We start from the raw sequence: 12,705 nt of genomic DNA, 5'->3' as shown, positions 1-12,705 counted from the left end.
TATGAGGCATTGTTACTCAGATAGGTCAAGACGGAGTGGAAGGATAAGCCTACAGCGTCATAATTGGAATGGTTTCTTCTATAGGCGAATTGAAATTGGCCCAATGTCACTGGGAGGTGTGCTTTGATGTGTTCCATCACCAGAGGTCAGTGCCAAGGAGCAGAATCTTCTGAGAAAGATTCTATACCTTTGGGAGGTTTTTTTTTAGGATAGAGAGAACAGTAGAGGTGTGAATTCTGAGTCACTAGCTGTATTTGTGAATAGATGTTTGGACTACAAAGGAATTCAAAGGGAACAGACAAAAGGGAGTTGAGGTCAAAGATCTAGACTTTAGGGCATTCAGTCCAAAATCCCATGCTAACCAAGTTATCCATTTAAGATCGTCCATTTCCTCCCACTTGGACCATATCCCTCTTACCCCTTCTTCTCTACATACTTGTCCAAATATCTTTTAAATGCTGTAATTATATCAATCTTCAAACTTTTCTTATATACCAACCACCCATGAATGAAAAAGGTACCTTGTAGTTCCTTTTTTAAATCTTTTCCCCCTTAACTAAAACTTATGCCCTTTAGTTTCAGACACTCCTACTTGGGGAAACGACTGGACCATTCACTTTGTCTATACCCCCTGTGATGACACAAAGATTGCAGATGTAATGGACAACGAAGAAGGCTTTCAAAGCTTGCTTAGGGATCTGAACCAGCTGGAAAATGGGCTGAAATATGGCAGATGGAATTTAATGCAGACAAATGTGGGGGTTTTGCACTTTGGAAGGACAAGCCAAGGTAGTACAAAGGGATCTGGGAATACAGATGCATAATTCCCTGAAAGTTGTGTCACTGGTAAATAAGGCCATAAAGAGAGTTTTTTTGCACATTGGCCTTCATAAATCAAAGCATTCTGTATAAAAGTTGGGATATTATGGTGAAGTTATACACACATTGGTGAGACTAACTTTTGAGTATTTTGTGCAGTTTTGGTTACCTAACTACAGAAAAGATATCAATAAGATTAAATGAATTTAGAGGAGATGTACAAAAATGTTACTAGGACTTGACAAACTGAATAACAGGGAAAGATTAAACAGATTGGGGTATTTTGGTGGCACGGGCTAGTGGGCCAAAAGGGCCTATTAGCATGGTGTATGTATAAAAATTAAAAAGTTAGGACTTAATTCCCTGGAGTGAAGGGAGATTTGATAGAGGTATACAAAATTATGAGAGTAGTGGAAGAATTAAGAGTAGTGGGAGAATTATGAGAGTAGTGGCAGAATTGAATAAGCTGCCATCTGAATTGGTAAATTGGTACTCCCCAAATCTTGAAGCTACATCCCCTCGTTCTAGTCTCATCTGTCAATGCAAACATAATCCTTACATCTGTCTTATCTATTGCATGCATAATTTTGTATCTCACCAATAAGATTCCCCCTCATCCTCTAAACTTCAATGAGTATAATCTCAGTCTACTCAGTCTCTCCTCATCAGCCAACCCCATTATTTCCAGAATCAATCTAGTGAACTGCCTCCAAAGCCAGTATATCCTTTCTCAAGTAAGGAGACCAGAACTGCACACAGTACTCCCGTTGTGGCCTCAAGAGTACCCTGTACTGTTGCAGCAGAACCTCTCTGCTCTTATTGGGTTTTCTGGTAGACCATTTGAAGCAGAGTTCAATTGAGCATTCTCTCACAGGAAAAGCCACGAGGAGCACTCCAGACCCTGGTATATTAGATGATCTTATGCGATATGCAGTAGGATACTCTCGTGATTCTGGGCGTTGGCAGGAAGCCGCAGCGTCCACTCAACCACACATGCAGTCTCTGTGGTGATCACACGAACGAGTATAAACAGCTACTTCTTTGTACTTTCACATCCAATCCTGTCTACTAAATGCCCACGTGTGTCTCCTGCTTCTGGTGAGAATAAAAAGATGAAAGCCATTATTCTGGAGACGGAACTCAAGATACTTGCTCAGCATGAAGGTGGCATGTAAAATAGCTATAGCAAGTGAGTTCAGACTTTTGCAATCAACTATCTAGACAATCTTAAAGAATAGGAATCAAATCAGTGATGGCAGTGAAATCGTCTACCTCAGTGAAATCCACCATTTTCATTAAGAAAAGAGCTGGCCCAACTGATGATATGGAAAGACTACTTGTCATGTGGATGGAAGATCAACTACAAAAGCGGATACCGCTTAGCCCAAATTAATACAGGCTAAAGCAAGAAGTCTTTTCACATGCTTAAAGATCCTATGTACACACAAACTTTTACAGCAAGTCATGGGTGGTTCCAATGCTTCAAAAGCCATCAAAATTAAACTAATAAGAACAGATACTACACTTGATCTTAGCCAAAAGGCCTAAGTAATATAAGAAGTAAAGAACTTGGACTCGATTTGGATGGAGCGCATAAAAGATTTATTATGATAGCCTTAGCTGTGGCAAAAAAATCTATTATGTCAACCTGGAAATTAGAAGATAGCCTGAGAATACAGTAATGGTACATAGAAATGAATAAATGTATTCCATTGGAAAAAATAACATATAATTTAAGAAATAACATCTGTAAGGTAAAAACATCATGAGATGGGACCGGAGAAGGAGTCACCCAGTACTAAGGAGTAACAGAATGCAGATGTGACCTTGTACACTCAAGATAAGCTTTGCACTAACAAGAATGATGTGCAGGAGACTAACAGAGAAGGATAGCAACAGTTTATTTATTGGACAATGTAATGGTATGATAATTTACTAAGTATGTATCCTGAGGTATAAAAAAAAACACCACTTGCTGATAACGGCAGAATGCGCCTTCTCCAACTAACACTGTTAGTTGCAAGTGTTACAATCTGGTAATAAAGAACAAAGAACCTTGATTTCGACTCAGTCTGGTGTCTGACTCACTCATTCATGAACAAAGCAGACCTAACACATCACAGTATTCGAACAAATTTGGGAACCGTACATGGAACACAACAGAGAGGTCCTACCGCGGACCTCCACCACCTAAAATGACAGAAGAAGAAATGAAATGACCCAGTATGTAAAAGTAGAAGACACTAATTTCTTGTTTATTTTCATTGTGTGATGACATTGTTTAATGGGTTTAATGTATCATATAGGTTGAACGTTGAGTGGGTGGGGAGGGGGGGGGGGTGAAGGAGGGAGGGAAGGGAGGGGGCAAAGGGGAGAAAATGACACTGTGTATATTCAAGAGGGAAATGTTTGTGTGTATTTTGGTCAGTATGGTTCATAGTGTGAAAAATTAACAAAAATAATTTAAAAAAAAGCCATCAAAATTTACATAATGTGAAAGTCAGCAGTGAGGCAGCAAGTGCTGATACTGCAGCTGCTGAGGCTTTTAAGGAAGACCTGCATAAGATCATTGTTAATGAAAAATATTTGCCAGAACAAATATTTAATGTTGATGATACAAGCTTGTTCTGGAAGCGTACCTACATTCATTAAGAGGCCAAGACAATGCCAGGATTCAAGGCATTCAAAGATCGTGAAATGCTGCTATTGGGTGAAAATGTTGCAGGGTTCAAAGTGAAGCCTTTCCTAAACTACCACTCTGAGAAATCCAAAAGCATTCTAGAATGTAGGTAAGCATTTCAAGAATGTGAGCAAGCATACGCTTCCTGTTTATTATCACCATAACAAGAAAGCCTGGACATTAGCATTATTTGAAGACTGATTTTTGAACTATTTTATTCCCCAAGTAAAAGAATATTGTGCTCAAGCAAAAGAATATTGTGCTCAAGACAACAATATACCATTCAAGATTCTTCTTCTCAGAGTGGTAGTTTAGGAAAGGCTTCACTTTGAACTCTGCAACATTTCCACCCAATAGCAGCATTTGAATGCCTTGAATCCTGGCATTGTCATGGCCTCTTAATGAATGTAGGTACGCTTCCAGAACAAGCTTGTTTCATCAACATGACAATGCTCCATGGAATCCACAGCACATTGGCAACTTAAAATCCTGATGTAAAGTTTGTGTGTTTGCCACCGAACACAACTGCACTCATTCAACAAATGGATCAAGGTGCAATAGCTGCATTCAAAGGGAATTATTTACTCCAAATGTTTGCCCAGACTGTTGAATCGACTGAATGTGGCTGAACGCTCAGAGTTTTGGAATAGTTTTAACATTCTAAATGCTATCCAGAACATCGCTGCAGCATGGGAAGAAGTCACAAAGCAATGAATGAACAGCATTGGAAAGAAAGTTTTGAAGACATTTGTGAGCACTTTCAAAGGCTTTAACAAAGATTCTACTGTTGATGAAATAAGTAACAAGATATTAGTGCTTGGGATACAGCTAGAATTGGAAATGGATGAAGAGGACATTCATGAGCTTGTTGGCATTGAGGCTGAAGATCTTTCCAATAAAGAGCTGATCAAACTTGAAGAAGCAAGAAATAAAGGAACTGAGGCAGAGGAAGCAGAAGTTCTACCTGAGGCACCAATAAAGTTCACAGCGAAGAGACTGGCTGAGGTACTTGCTACTATCAATAGTGACGTACGAACATTAGAAAAAATAGAAGTCAATTACGAGATATTTGCAAATGCTGACAGGCAGACACAAGATGCTCTTGCTTTCCACAGGGAAATTTACAATGAAAAGAAGAAACAAACTGTCCAGTCAAAAACTAATACACATGCTAAACCATCAACATGTGTCGATGACGTTGTGCGTTCTCTACAAGCTATTCTCAAGCATCATCAGAAGAGAGAGAAATTGATGACCCTGTCGCTTTAGCATCCTCACCATGCAGCAATTAATTTTAGTTCAATGCTTCAAACATTCTTCAGGCCCAGCGTGCTTTCAGCTGTGTACATTAATGGCGAGTACCCATACAACTTAACACTTATTATCAATTGACAGCACCACCACCAAAACCAGATACTGTACAGCACCTATTCTTTGTCAACTTACATTTTTTCGAGTTACAATGGGTTTGTCGGAATGTAACCCCATGGTAGGTAGAGGAGTAGCTGTATCGCAATTTAGCCTTTAAAGCTCATTTCTCATAATCAATTGGAATTAGATATGGCACAAGGTCCTGGACTCCAAAAAGTTGATAGGGCAAAGGAGGTATTTTGTGAATCACATTTCCCTTTTTATGTCCTTGAGAAATAAAGTAGTTCAAAGGTTGGCCAGTGTTAACTCAAATAATTAAAATAAAATACACAATGCAGGACCATCACATCCACTGAATAATTCCCCAGTTTATACATAGGTAACGTGTTTGAGTAATTAATAAATAAATAAAGTGATGAGACGTTTTGAGATCTGCAGGGGGAAAAAAATCCCTTGATTTAATGTTTAGGATGAAGGCTGTTTAACATTATATTTCTGCAAAGTATTAAATTGATTATGTAATATTCTATATTTTATCCATTTCTCAAGGGGGAAAAAACAATGTCTATGACTTGTACCTAATGTATTTTAATTCGGTTTAGATACAATGCATCAATTTAGAAATTTGATATCTATTTTAAATGGAAATTTGCTCTGGAAGGGCAAGTGCTTATCTCAGAGATGTACAAATTGAAGCAGAAATCTGTTTAAATAAATGATTGTAAATAAACATGGCTGAATCCGTCCCCCCACCTTGCTTTTTTATCATGTATTTGTATTGTTATTTTTAATAATTGATTTTTTATGCTTTTACTTGGGTTGAAGTGGGAGAGAGGGTGAAGGATTGGGTGGGGGGGTGGAGGTAAAAGAGAGGACTCTGCAAACAATAACCTGTGAAAGTGGAGGATTGTTCCCCTATAATACCTGGCTAATATGGGTCTGTAAAACTATAAATAAAATTTTCCCAAAAAAAATACAAAAATGGCTGAATTGTTGTGATATATCCTTTTCCACTGGTCATCTGAGTTCAATCTGTAAATTGATTAGCATGCCCTCAGCATGAGGGGTGGATCTGAATTTGAAGTGAATGCAATTAATTAAAAATAAGACAGATAGATTGAAATGAATTTCTCAAGGACAATGAACAAATTGGAAGATACTTTAATACCCAATCAAAATGATCTGAGCACTTCGAGGCAAAAAATAATGGTTGTATTACCAGGGGAGTGGTAGCGGGACCATTACTAAGAACTCTGCCTGTAGAATGCAGTATATGTATAAAATTGTATATGTCGAAGGAATGCAATATAATTTGCAGATAATACAGCAAAAATCCATGAGATTGTCAATAAAGAGGAAAGATTTAGTCACAAGGGATATCACTGGAGCAGAATATTATCAAGTGGAATTTGATGCAGAAAAGTTCAACAAGGCAATGGTATATTTAATGAATTGGAGAGTATTGAAAGGTGCGGTCCAACTGAACAAGGAAACAGTAAAAAGTATAATACTGTGCAGCAGATACTTTTATATGCAACTTATCATAACAAAAAAAAGGCTGAAAAATTCACAGATGCTACATCCAGGTTTGGTGATCAAGGATCAGAAAGAAGTTAAAATTTCATTGTTCAAATTTTATTGAACTAAATAAAATCAGAGAAATGTCTGGGGAAAATAAGAGGGAGCTTAGAATAATGTCCAAATAGAACAAATTGATAGGGTAGTTAATGAGGTATAGGGATGCTTTCTTGTATTAGTCAAGGAATAGAATACAAGAGCAGCTTGAAATCTACATACAGATCACACTGCCAGTTTACTGGAAAGATCTGATTGCACTGGAGAGACTGCAGAGAAAATTTACAAGGCAAATGAATTTGTCAGGACTGAAAATGTTTACCCAAGAGAAAAGATTTCAATAGGCTGTGGCCAATTTCTTTGCAACAAAGAAAACCAAAGCAAAACTGAATTAAAATCGATAAAACTATGAGGAGCCTAGCCAAGACAATTGGTCTTTTCACATTGGCAATCTGCTAAATTGGCTTGAGAACGACCTTTTTTTAAAATACCAGTAGGGCTGTTCACATTGGACCAAGCAAAACTGGTTCCTTGCGCCCTTTCATATTATCAACCCGGTATTACAGGGCTAATGGAAGCTCCACCTCCAGCGGTGACATCCTGAATGACATATTACATATTCACAGGCAGTGAATGCTTTGATCTATAAGGAGATTACCCACACCTCACTCCAACCCCTCACCCTCCAGGGGTGGGGGGGTTGTGCAGGTGTTATAGTGAGAAAACCAGATTTGATAGTCTCAAAAGCAAGGACCATGAGCACAGTTTTGTAGTAAGTAACTTTATTTACAAAAGAAGAGCATGGAAAATGGTAACAGGGTTAACATACACACAAGCACAATTTATAGCAAGCGTGGGAAAGTGGTAGTGGGAATAAAACACATACAAGCATGGGAAAGTCTCACTGGCAATGAAACACACATGCAGGGTTGGTGCCAAGGGAGAACATTCGCAGGCATTGCCCTCCCAAGCAAGGTGCTGTTCCCCCTCCATACGGTCACGGCTATCGCTTGCCGCCAGACTCACCCCCACCCCCTCTGGTGTCACTAGTGTACTTCAAGCGTCACTAGCAGCTAATGACTCTTGATGCCATAAAAGCAGCACTCTCAACATCTACATTGAGGGGCGGATGATGGTAAGAGCAACCCCCCCCCAACTGAGTGCATTTGTGAGCATTTCACTGTGCCCCCCCCCCCTTCTTACATTCATTCTGGCACCAATGCTGCTCAGTGTAAAAAATGGTATCTTGCCACCCGACCATCAGAACCGCTAGAAGTAACTGAGGATTTTTTTTTACTCCATACCACAAATGTTCAATTTGATGAACAGGATGTGGACTGTTTATAGTCATTCTGACAAATTCCTGTTGTTGTTCTCATTCTGCTCTCTTTCCATTCTCTGCCTCTTTAAGAACCTCCCACACAGGTAGAACGTCTTCAGTGCATCACTAATGGTACCAGGCATACTGGGTTCGGAGCATTCACACTGGCAGGTGAACTGGTAAATTGTCTGTTAATTACTGGGTTCAAATGCCAGTGTGAAAGGGGCTAATGAAAAGGGAGGACTATTTTCCTTCAGAAGTGATCAAAAATCAGAGGTCATTGAGTTAAAGAAATTTATACAAAGATTTAGTTTTCATATAGTAAGAAGTAGATGACAGAACACCTTAGCTGAAAGGGTAGCAAAGGCCAAAACCATCATCGCATTCAATGCAATCAAGGAATGTTTACTTAAAAAAGCTATAAACCTAGAGCTGCAAGATGCCACTTATTTGACAGGCACAGACAAAATGGCCTGTCTGTGTGGAGACATGGTCATGTGGAGTGATCATGGACAATTTCAACCTCTCATTGCTGCATTAACAGGTTCCCACCTGCTTCAAAAAGGCATCAATCATCCCAGGACCCAAGAAGAGTAATATGAACTACGTCAACGACTACTGTGATGAAATGCTTTGCGAGGCTAGTCGTGGCCAGAATGAACACATACCTAAGCAAAGGTCTGGACCCCCTGCAATTCACCTATCGTCACAATCGCTCCACAGCAGATGCAATATCATTCAGTTCTGGATCACCGCAAAAACAGCCATTCGTACCTACGGCTGCTCTTCATCAACTACAGCTTGGCCTTCAACACCATTATTCCCTCGGTGCTGATCAAGAAGCTACAAACTCTAGGTCTCTGTATTTCACCCCCCCCCCGCACTTTGCAAATGGATCCTTGACTTTCTCATTGGAAGACCACAGTCAGTACGAATTGGAAACACCTCCTCCTCCTCACTGATTATCAACACAGGTGCACGTCAAGGATGCATGGTTAGTCCATTGTTCTACTCATTTTACACCGACTGTGTGGCCAGGCACAATTCCAATGCCATCTACAAGTTTGCCAATGACATCACACCTCTTGGTGTATCACAAACACCAATGAGGAAGCGTACAGGAGGGTACAGATCAGATTGTTGAATGGTGTAACGGCAACAACCTTGTGCGCAATGTTAGCAAAACCAAGGAGATGATTGTGGACTTCAGGAGGAAGTTAGGGGACCCAGTCCTCATCGAGGGCTCAGTAGTGGAGAGGGTTAAGAACTTCAAATTCCTGTGTGTGAACATCTCCGAGGATCTGTCCTGGAGCCTCCATGTTGATGCAATCACAAAGAAGGCTTGCCAGTGGCTATAATTTGTCAGGTGTCTGAGGAGATTCGGTATGTCACAAACTTCTACAGGAGAGGATTCTGGCTGGTTGCATCACTGTATGGTACGAAGGTGCCAACTCTCAGGACAAGAATAAATTCCAAAGGGTTGTTAACTCTGCCTGCGCCATCACAGGCACCAGACTTCACTCCATTAAGGACATCTACATGAGGTGGTGTCTTAAAAAAACAGTCTCTATCCTCAAAGACCTCCACCATCCAGGCCACACCCTCTTCACTCTGCTAACATGAGGGAAAAGGTACAGGAGCCTAAAGACAAGCACTCAGTGAGTGACACAAGGACAACTTCTCCCCTACAGCCATCAGATTCCTGAATAATCAAAGAACCAAAGGCACTGCCTTACTTTTTGTGCAGTATTATTTGTAATATTTTATAGTAATGTTGTAAGATGGTTATAACATATGTTTGCTCTATGACACTGCCACAAAACATTGAATTTAATGTCTTGCTCATGACAATAAATTCTGATTCTGAAATGAACTCCTCCTGTCAGGATTTCTTTTACTTTATTTAGCCTTTTCCTCTTATGCCCCGTTAGCCCAACTACTCAGTTTCATATCTCCTCAGGGACATTCATCATAATTTTCTTTATCTTAGCAATTTTATAATGTTTTAATTAACAAGTCCATGACTCTTATTTCCCAATACTCCATAATCTGCAAATTAGCAACATGTCCAGTTTTGTCTGCAAGACCCAAATCAGTCAATATTCTTACCATTGAACTAGAAATAGGCTTCACCACATTTTAAACATATTCGTCATTGAAACGGATATCACCCTCTAAACTGTCCACAGTTACTACATCATTTATGAGTCTATTTATCAACTTGAAAAAAACATTCTCCTTCCATTCTGCAGGTTTAATTTTAACCCTGCCTAACCTTTAGAATCAGTCAGGCTGCTAAAGTCTTGGATGTGCTCATCCTCCTGTTGATGTCAATTTGCTGGATTTTTGACACCAGTGATAGTTATCTTGGGTCCAATTAATATTTAATATTGTCTTCCTGTGACACAGTTAAGAGCCAATCTCACTACTTACTGCTAATCACAGCAGCCATACATGCTGCCACAATTTCCAATAAAATTGGAGAAGCAGATACAGAAATTATCTAAAGAGATACAAAAGTGTAATACCTATAGTCCAAACATGGAACCTGATGCCAGCCCTGTCCTGAGCACTTTCCACACATGTACATGCAGTATGAATCAAGACAGTTCCATACAAGAGTTTAAAAATTATGGAAAAAGGCCAGACACATTAAGTTACTCTATTCAGAAGTATAAAAATATATTTCATCAAGACAATCAATATTAAATTAAAATAGTCTGTACATGAACTTACCTGTTGGGGATCCGTGTACAGTCAATGGCAGGTGCTTTCGTGTTTGGAATACCATATAGAGGATATCTGTCACCATGGCGAATCATGACATGAACAGACAGCAGTTTGTAGTCTGGCGGTGCATGGCCTAAGGATATAGGTACAGGACAGTCATTAATGCCTGGGATTTCCTCAGATCAATATTATTCACAATACGCAAACTATATTTAATGTCCTTCTGTAAGATGCATGAGATTTAAAAATGGAAATCACAGTATAAAAACTGAAGTAAGATTTATCAGACTCACTCCATACTATAGCTGCCACCAACTACCAGTTTCCTTTGGTACACAGAGCTTGCATGATAGTTCATCTGTCAATTGATGGTTCCAGGTGCTCAAGTAAAAACACTAAATTCTGGGAGGGTGTAATTAGGTCCCTTGGTTGAAGTTTGAGATGCTGCATTATTGGGATCTTTTGAAGGCATGAGAAAACAGGCCTAACATCTTCCCTGGAATCTTGGAGGGCATTCCAGTCCTGTCCATTCTCTCTTCACAAACAGGACTTCACTCAAGAAGTAAATTAGAGTGAGAATATTTTAAGTTTCTTTGTTGAAATGTCATGGAACATGCAGCTGCGCTGCTTTGAAGTGCAGCAAAGAGGCATTACCTGTAGATCTATGCTGCATGACCTGCTGAGTTTCTCCAGTACTTTTGTATATTCCACTAAAATCCCAGCATATGCAGACTCTCCCCAGAAAAGGCTTTTTCAGTTTTCCTCACTACTTATCTATTTGTCAGTGCTGACAACTAAAACTCTGGTTTACCTTACTCTTTTACTCACTAAATTAGACACTCGGTTTAAGAGCACTTTCTATGCAGGTTTTGTGTCCTTCAGTGCTTCAGAATGGTCATCCTGGTTCATCTACCAGAAAAAAAAATCAATAGCAAGGGAAGGAAATAGAAACAGGATCTCCCAGTAAAACCACTCTTGCAACAATCTATCAGGGGAGATCCAATACAGATTGGTCTCTTCAACATATTACACCAGCAGCAAATAGAGTTTAGCAGCAGTCCGTCAAGAAAAATCAAAGTGTTGGCTGTAAAGGTGTGTTAGATGTGGGTTGTGGAGGAACGTGCGGCCTCCCTGTCTGGAATATTGTGGATTGTGGATGGTCACATGACCTCCACCTGTCTGAAACTTGTTTGGAAGTTGCATCACCTGCCAATCAAGGTTGAACTCCAGCCACCCATTAGTGCACCAGTGGCACTTTTAAATGACTCAGTCAGATGCCCAGCTCAGAACAGTATTAAACATCAATACACACCATATTTCTTTCTCTCTGCCTCTTGGTCAAATCCCGGACATTGCTCCATGCCAGGTTGCTACTACCTCTGGAGGAATTAAGTTGAGCCATCAGTACTTTTGGTACAGGGAATGGGCGTATGTTTGAGTTCCTGTCTGTAGAGTGTGTACACATGTGAGAGCATGTAGAAGATAGGTGGCCACTAGTATCGGAGTCCATCCTGGATCCTATGTGGATGTCTATATAGTTGTTTATTAGTAGAATAATTAAGTATCATTTGACATTTTCCTGTTTGTCTCCCGTGTGTTCAATAAAGTTACCTTGTGACCAGACTCATCTCTCTGTGAACCCACTGAACCTCATACTTTTCCAAACACAACATGGTGGAACCATCTCATGACTGCAGAGACAGGACATTGACCAGAGCTGAAAGAAAGGGTACCTCCTAAGCAACAGTAGTGCGCCATTACCTTTGCTCTTCTCATTAAGGAAACATACGAAAAAAGTACAAACCCATGACTTTTGTCACACTCACACACTGAATTCTCTGAGTGATGTAAGTATTCACATAAAAACAGAAAGTTCTGGAAACAGCCAGTAGATCAGGTAGCAGCTGTGGAATGAGATAGAGTTAACTCCTCAGCTTTCAGGTTCTTCCACAGATGTAGAGTGTTTTCAGCATTTTCTATTTTTATTTCAGATTTCCAGCATCTGCCTTCAACACTGGCACAGCAGGAGGGTCTCAAAGAATATTTCTAAAATGAGGTCATCCATTAATCCCAGCCCCCCTCCAGCCGAGACCTTTCACTTACTTATCCCAAATCATCGCCAGGTTAAGTATAAGAAGACTTGCACAGTAAATTAAAGGAAAGGCTCGCAACAGCCTTTGCAAAAATATCCACTTGTAATTTTGTTGAA

At 39.8% G+C, this 12,705-nt stretch overlaps 1 protein-coding gene and 1 non-coding gene across 11 annotated transcripts in view; both read right to left on the bottom strand.

The window, feature by feature from the left end:
* Window positions 1–12,705, bottom strand: part of pxylp1 (2-phosphoxylose phosphatase 1) — a 202,075-nt gene that overhangs the window by 21,350 nt on the left and 168,020 nt on the right. For all 10 annotated transcript variants that reach the window (XM_069896677.1, XM_069896678.1, XM_069896679.1 and 7 more), the window contains one exon: window positions 10,503–10,629. In XM_069896677.1, coding sequence (XP_069752778.1) covers window positions 10,503–10,629 — 127 coding nt within the window. The remainder of the gene's footprint in view (window positions 1–10,502; window positions 10,630–12,705) is intronic.
* Window positions 2,187–2,372, bottom strand: LOC138743742 (U2 spliceosomal RNA). The gene has a single exon (XR_011345046.1). It is a non-coding gene; the product is annotated as a U2 spliceosomal RNA (small nuclear RNA).

This window comes from Narcine bancroftii, chromosome 9 (genome assembly GCF_036971445.1).
Source record: "Narcine bancroftii isolate sNarBan1 chromosome 9, sNarBan1.hap1, whole genome shotgun sequence".
Classification (NCBI taxonomy): domain Eukaryota; kingdom Metazoa; phylum Chordata; class Chondrichthyes; order Torpediniformes; family Narcinidae; genus Narcine; species Narcine bancroftii.
This window is presented reverse-complemented; position numbering and strand designations above follow the sequence as displayed.